The following is a 7,973-nucleotide window of genomic DNA, read 5'->3' as shown; positions in this document are numbered from 1 at the left end:
AGCTTTTTTCTTTTTCTGCATTTCTATTCCTATTAAATATGTCAGAATCCTCTGCAGGGTTATTTCTAGCACTATCACCACCCCCCATCCTTTATTCAACCTCTTGAATTTGATTTCTTGCAAGGAAATTCAGCAAGTGAAGACCCTAGAAGAATTAGAAGCATTCATGCTTAAGCATGGTGAGAATATCATTGACACGCTGGGAGCTGAAGTAGACAGACTTGAGAAGGACCTAAAGGTAAAATTTAGCTGCTTAGTACAGAATGTATATTCTGATACATTTCAAACAGTACCACTGCTTATACTTCATGGGATTGTTTATGTAAATACAAGAGAGGAGAAGAGGCGGTTGATTTTAATGCCAACTCTCTTGCTGTAGTTTCACTGAATTCTGAACAGCAGCAAACTTTTGCTTTGTTTTGCATTTGGCTCAGTTTTATTGGTATTATACACAGCTTTCATAAAGTAAGACCTGTGCCCCTTTAAATGCTAGAGTATTCTCATAATGTCAGGTTATTTAATGGCAGTGAATTTTGTTTTGGTTGTAAAAAAGGAAATTTCAGTTTTTAATCCGATGCTTAGTGTTCTGTTGAAACTGATATCTCTGTGGGGTGAGAGCTCTAATTACTCAACTTATTCTGCTCATGTTGAAACTGAACAGTATTTACTGCTCTTACAGGCCTGTCATAACTTTCTTATCACTACATCTCTTTTTTTATTCTAAGATTTAAATATATTTTGGTTAATGCAACAAATTGTTGCCATTTTAAAGTTTCTACTTATTTTGTGGCTGTTAATTTTACCTTTTCTGGCACAAACGTAGAGCTGCATGTATACTAATTGCCAGACATATTCAATAGTGTTATGACCATTTTTTCCATTATTCTGGAGATTCTGCTCAAGAGCATATCTATCTTTGTCTATCATTTTTGATTAATATTCTAGTTTTATATCCTAAGAGTAGTGCTGTTTATAAATCAAAATATTTTAGGGATGTAATTGCATCAGCAGATCAAGTTCTTCATGGCTTTTAAGGCATGGCAGGCTCATGACTAATTATTTTATTAGCATGAATACTGGGATTTAGTATAGTTGGGGATTTCAGATTCACGTGGCTTTGAAGTTGGTGACTCTCAGTATACCTGTCGTGGATTATACAATCCATGTAATGAAACACAATATTGGGAAATGCATCTGTCTTAATAGAAACTGCGTTTTGAGTCAAATAGCTTTGACATATGACAAATTATTTCAGCAATTATCCATTGTTCTGTAAATTACTTGTTATATGCAAGTACATCACTGTAAGTATGTTTTATTTGGGCGATTTTTTATGTAAAAACTAATTGCCTTTTAAAAATTGTAATGCTCTTTCATACCTTATAAAGCATGAGCTAATTCAGCTGTGAAGTTAAAAAGTATTTATCAAATAAAAAGATGACCTGGTCTTCAGAATAGCTCCTGGTAATGACTATATTTGTTGAACCTATTTCTCGTTTTAAAATCATTGATATTACCAGAAAAAGGAATTTGTTATCCAGTTGCCAACATTGTACTAGAAATCTATTATTTGTATCCAGGTGTGAAAATGTTAAATATTTTCAATAAAAATGTAATTAATTATTATTATTTTTTTTTCCAGCAACGAAATCCTGATGTTCGTCATGTGGATTTGGAGATACTATAGACTTAGCAAAGGAAATCTTTAAGTTGATAGCAATTTGGGAAGAAGTCATGTAAATGGCTGAAAAGCTTCTGAAATTACAGTGACCTCAGCAGCATACCTCGCTTTAGTTTGCAGGCTTCCTGGACTGTTAGCTTCTTAGACTGCTTCTTTTTGTGGAAGAGCATTAGACTTGCAGTCAAAAAGTTCCATGACAAATCCACTTGAAAAGCTGCTTGACTTAAATTCTGCTGGAGAATCTGTCTATTTACTGCAATCCAGGACTTCAGACTTGAAGTTTAGATAGGCAAACATAACTGCCTGAAAACATGCAGCACACTCAGTTTTTCCATTTGTGTCCCTTTGCAGTCAGTTTGCACTTCCTTACTTTCTTTCAAGATATCATTAAAGGTTCTTGGGAGATATTAAGATTAGCTATGATGAGTTTGTTCCAGTGGAACCTGCCAACCTTAAACTAATAGTTTTGTTTCAGCTGTGTGATTGTTTCACAGTTTTTCTTTTCTATGAGATAAATTCCTTCAAACAGGCACTGACCTGCTCTCAAGTACCATGACCTGGAAACCTTTTTGCCACCATTGTGATTACCGACAGCACTTCAGAAAAAAAAAAAAAAATCAGGTTTTTCTCCTTGGTGGAGTCAGCTGTACGTGGTCAGCCAGAGGATATTGGGTTACTGTGAAGAAAAAATGTAGAGGTTTCAGTGAATTTCCTCTGTTTAAATTCTGTTCTTTTTCCCCTACTTCTTAAATTTTTTTTTTTTTTTTGTAAATATCTTCAGATGTAATCTGGGAGACACTTATGGTAGTGTTTATTGAAAGTTACTTGGCATTTTTGGCTTTTTATACTTTTAATAAGCAGTATTGCCAAAAATGGCCATTGCTAGAAGATGTAAGAAATGTATTTGGAAGTAATAATAGTCAAAAGTGTATTAGAAATATTTATAATTAAACACGTGAATACATTGTATTTTCTATTTATTTACCTGTAGGTGTTTTCCATTATCTGAATCCTATACGACATGCTTTATGATTTTGTTTTTTAAGAGTTGCCCAAGCTTGTCTGAGAAAGTGAAAGAATGATATCACTGGTCCTCAACAATCATGAGATAAGTGCCTAGACTTTATAACTTTGAAATCTGCAATTCTAGCACTATACAAAATCAGCTTAAAGGCTTTCTGCAGTGGGCACCCAAGTCATACCAGATTCTTCAAGAACCAGTTGTTTCTTAGAGGCTGTGATCATGCAAATTGAAATATTAGTGAAATAACTATATAAAAGTAACTGAGGAAAATCCTTTATGCACTTTAAAATACTTCTGGAAAATGAGAATTCCTCATGAGTGAGAGGTGGGATTAAGAGCCTCCTACTGATTCTGTTACTGAGCAATGATGGATTGTCTGAGAGGAGAGGTGCTGATAGGAAACAGGTCCTTAAAAATCAATTTAATAAGATTAAGCTACAAGCATTGCAGTAAAGAATAATCGTGGAAACCAATAAGTCCAGATTTGACTAAAAGCTTTTAATTTTTTCATATGAAATGCAATTTACCAGTGAATTAGAAGAATTTATAGTGGCATACCTTTTTTGCAACTGAGAAGCACTTTGCTTGCTGGTCATTTTATGTAGAATAACATTCCAGAGCTTATTTAAAGATGAAACTTCACATACAATAGTTGTGGGTAAAGGGTCTCTTTAGTATCTCTGTCCCATAATTCCTCTTCATCAGTGGCTTCTTCATAGTATATTAGCTTCTTATGGCTAATCCAGAAGGCACCATTTACCTGTGTGCTCCCATTGTAGCACCCATTAGTATATTGAAGCCTGATGATTTGAAATATGTTTAGTGAAAGATTTTAAAGGTAATTCTGCAGATGTACCGTATCAAGTAAATGCTACTTACTTTAGCAGATTTTAAATCATTTACCTTGCTCCTCACTCTACGGTGTGAACTTCATCTCAACTCATTATGCACTCTGCTGATGTTAGTCTTATTCATGAAGAGCACTGGAATCAGATAAATGCATAACCTCTTTCCTACTTCCTAGAATATCTCTATGGATTTTGAATTTGAATAAACACTTAAATTGTTATTCCAGAAATGTTAAAAACCTGAAGAGGACTAAAACTGGGAAAATCATCTTTCTGTAGAGAGGTTATTGGAGGCAGTCAATGTGATGTAAATGATTTCTATGCTGGCATCACTGCTGCCAGCAGAATAGAAATGTTATAGTCTGCCACTTTGTTATAGAAATTTCACTAAGTTAGTAAACATTACCTAAATACTGAAATATTCCAGTATCTTTTTAAAGAGCATGCATGAGCTTATGTTCTTACGGTACATCTGCTCCAACAGCTTGTAAAAATATTTTCTTATTCATCAGAGTGTAATTCATACGAGTTTTTAAACTGAATTTGTTTATGTGAGTCAGAAGCATACCCACGTACACATCTTTTGTTTGCATTGCAAGAAAAATTTTCAGGTCTTTCTGTCCCAGTTGTGTTGTTGAATATATGAGCACAATGTGTTAAATTTAAGAACCTACTACGTGAATAGTTTGGTTAGATAATAGTTTGAGGATCTATTTCCATTTTTTAAAGTTGATCTGGATGGTGGTGTACTACAAAAATGCAGGGAAGTTCTGGCAGTTCCTTATCAGCTTCTGTATCTTGTAGTTGGGTGAAAACATTGATTCATTGAGCTTGTCAAATGAGAAACATAAGATAATTCCAAGTTGATATGTTCATATATATATAATGATTTGCAATCTGTTTTTGTAAGTTTTGCTGTTTTTACTACTCAAAGAAAACAAGTTTGAGGTGTGTGGGTCCAGTGCTTAATTTCCTTTTGGCTTAGTGTTCTGGTGGAAAATGTTTTGTGAATGCATTTATATAATGGAATCCTCAGAATTGAAGAAAACTTGTAAAGTGTAGAGGAGCGGCCTTTTTTATCATCAGAAATACAATTACATGATGACTCTTCTGGATGGCTTTTAAGCAGTACTTTAGGAGTGGGGATTTAGCTAACAACAAAGTTATATTCTAGGATTTTTTTTCAATAAATGTTTAGTCTTATAAATAATTTATTTTTCTTGGCTGGCTTTACAGGTTTTTTCAAGTTGTGTTCAAAGCACTACTGCCCTCTGCTTTGTGAGTTTGCTCATTTGTTGTGTTGTGTCTCATAATTCTGTAAAATCTGTGCTATTTGAAAAAGATTGTCTTAGTATTCCTATATACTGAGTGATCGTAATGGATTTTAAGTCAAAGTTGGCTGGATGCTGATACATGTTTTCCTTAAGAATTTGGTTTTCAGTAAGATAAGGATGAAATTTTGAAGTGGGTATCTTTGCTCCCATGAATCAGTTTAAAGCCTGAATTGTTTATGTGTTGTGGAATTCAGTTTTTTGTGTGGCCCACAGCCTCCGTTTTCTAAAGCATTTGGTTCTAAAGCATTTGATTGCTGGCATTCCGATTCTGGTAAGTGAAGCTTTTTCAATTCTATTCACAGACTGGATTTTTCATGACAGATTTTTATTGCCCTCCAATAGAGAGGAGAGAGTGCAGGGAAGAACTTTTAGATTTGTTTTGCGTAGGCAATGCACTGATTGCAATTCTGTGTTCCCCTTATTTATCATTTTAACTGATTTCTTTTTTTTTCTTTTCCTTAGAAGAAAACAAGCATGGAAGTAGCACAGTGAGATATGGGCTATCTGCAAAAAGTTTTTAGTCCCGCAATTTAAACAAATTCTCAGTTAAGTAATCCTTTTTCTAAAGATGATCTTGAAGTGTTTCACATCAAGAAACAAAAGAATCCACAGAAACATATTGTCTAAGAGTTGAAAGAAATGTCATTTTGTGGTCATATTCTTAAGGCGTTTTGGTTTGATAGTGTAGGACAATTGATTAATATTGACTCCTGTACTGGAACCAAATTTCTGTATGTGCTTAAAGGCTTTCACTGCAGAACTGAATATAGAATGAAATGCACTTTTTTTCTTAGCTTAAATATTGTGCTGCTTCTGTTCTTACTGTTAATTCTGAATAGAGAATATGACTAACATCTCTTGCAGTTTTGCTGCTTGATGTAAACAAGAAGTTGAGATGTACTGAAAAGATTTGTTTTTGTAGAGCAGCTTAAATAATTTTTCCTTTCTTGTTACTGAGAACAAAATAATGAATATCAAAAGAAAACTATAGCAGTATTACATGTAAAAAGAAATAGGATTCCCAGCTTTAAAGCACAATAATCTGATTTCTGAAAGTGTCCCTTGTGGAAAATGAAACGTGCCATGTGGTTGTATGGACAGTAGAAACTGCAGCTGGTCAATCTGGGTTTTCAGGCTGAAGCAAAAGAAAACATATTTCAACAAATGTGGTACAAAGAAAAGAATACTAGATGCTGAGCATTTAGTAGTGGGAAGAGATCAACACGATCTAAAAAAACGTGGCCAGAAGTAAGAAATGATCAGAGAACAACATTAGGAAATGCCACTTGATTAGAAGGCATAAGACAATGTAGTATAACTTTTTTTTAGCAATATTAAGAGAGTTGGCTGATTTCCTCCCCTCCTTCCTCATCCGCCCCTCGGAAGTGAAAACTCATGCAATCATAGAAAACTTGATGCTCAGGGGATGATATAATCTCGGCTGGAAGCTTTGTTGAGGAAGTGTGCACTAGGTGAGTGGAGGTGAAGTGCTTTTAATTGTGGAGGTGGGAGCTGGAATGGGTTAAAGTGAAAATGATTGAGACACCATGCTGAAATATTGAAGAAGTGCAGTGTTGTAAGGACTGCAAAACTGTTGCAGTGGCCTGCAACCATTGTTGCATATATTAGTCTGTATTTTCAGGTTGTTTACTTGTCTGTGGATAAGAAAGAATTTCTGGGTAAATGGTGATGTTCTACAACGGAGCTAAAGAGAGTTTCCAAGCAGTAATACAAAGAGGATGTACGTTTAATAAAATACCACTGAATTAAAAATATAGTAGATCTGGAGCAAATTGGTATTCTCAAGGACAGTTCCTTTTTTCTGTCTATAAGCACTTATTAAAATATAAGGTCTTGGTTACTTCTCAGGAGTGTCACACTAAGAGTAAGCCTGATCATACTTCTGTATTATCAGTGTTCATAGCACTGTTATGGGGACAAGGTGTCTACTAAAATATTGAAATACAACTCCACACTAATATAAACTTTTTTTGCAACTTAAACTTAGGCTGTATTTAAAGCATTTGAGGTTGTGATCAGCTGCTTCAAATCTGAAGACAGAAGAAAAAAATTATGCAATGTTGTGTAAATGATGTAAATACAAAGCTTTTTGTAAGTTTCTCTTCAAAGGACACTGAAAAAGGATGCAAGATGAAGTGTCTGAAAAATGTCTGAAGCATTTGGAAGGAATGTTGGTTATTGCTAAAACTGCCTGAAAGTCTGGAAGCCAACAGTGAAGATATTCATTGGTGGTAGAAATTCCCGAGGACAATCTCAAAATTGAAACATGTTTTTCCATGCAGCCTCTTAATCAAAATTATTCTGTCACCCTTTTGCACCCTTCTAATGCTTGCTGGTGGCGTGCTGGCTTTTTCTTTCTCTCTTGGTTACTTCATAATAGTAAGGAGAAGTCAGTTTGATTTGTGAGGTGTAGATATTTAAGTATTTATCTGCATATATTTTCTCATGTAATTATGATTGAATTTGGTACATCTTGTAAAATGTCTGGAAGCTGTAATTATTCAGTAAAATGTTTCATAGCTGGTAAAGGTTGTGTTCCGTTAATTGAAGCAATTTTCTGTATAATTTTGAAGATAGTGATGCTGGCTTTAGGCAGCTGATGGTGATTTACCACATTTCTGAATTAAAAATGCAGTTATGGATGCAAAAGAAAAGTTATATCCATCTATTTGTACTAGTTATTCAAACTGCCTTTGTGATGCTAAGAGCATGCACTCCATATGTCAGTAACCTGCCCAGGGCAGCCACGCTGTATTTATTAGTACTTTCTTCTTCACTGGCAAATGTGCCACGAATCCCATTCACCTGGATCTCCAAAGAGTGAAATTCCTTCTGCAGTTTGTGGTAAGATCTTCCTGCCTGTGTCAGACACCCTCTGGTACATTTCCAGTTTGGATTACAGTCCTGTGTCAGAGAGGTGGCTTGCACGTTGGTGTGTAGTCATACAGAGAATTTCTTCAAGAGGTTGTGTTCATGTATTAGACTTGTGCAATAATAATGATTTGACAATACCAGCAAAGCTGTCCAAACCTCTTAAGCCTGGTATTGTTCACTTGAAATTAGTG

The 7,973-nt window shown here is 34.8% G+C and overlaps 1 protein-coding gene across 1 annotated transcript in view; it reads left to right on the top strand.

Annotated features, from left to right (window-relative positions):
• The window catches only part of SLC30A9 (solute carrier family 30 member 9), a 27,197-nt gene extending 19,761 nt beyond the window's left edge, over positions 1 to 7,436 (top strand). Inside the window, exons 17-18 of the mRNA XM_031553149.1 lie at positions 125 to 238; positions 1,643 to 7,436. Of these exons, the coding sequence (XP_031409009.1) occupies positions 125 to 238; positions 1,643 to 1,687 (159 nt within the window). The 3' untranslated portion in view covers positions 1,688 to 7,436. The remainder of the gene's footprint in view (positions 1 to 124; positions 239 to 1,642) is intronic.
• Positions 7,437 to 7,973: the final 537 nt, after the last annotated feature.

This window comes from Meleagris gallopavo, chromosome 4 (genome assembly GCF_000146605.3).
Source record: "Meleagris gallopavo isolate NT-WF06-2002-E0010 breed Aviagen turkey brand Nicholas breeding stock chromosome 4, Turkey_5.1, whole genome shotgun sequence".
NCBI classification, from domain to species: Eukaryota; Metazoa; Chordata; class Aves; order Galliformes; family Phasianidae; genus Meleagris; species Meleagris gallopavo.
Note: the sequence above shows the minus strand (reverse complement) of the source record. Positions and strands in the feature narration are given on the sequence as shown.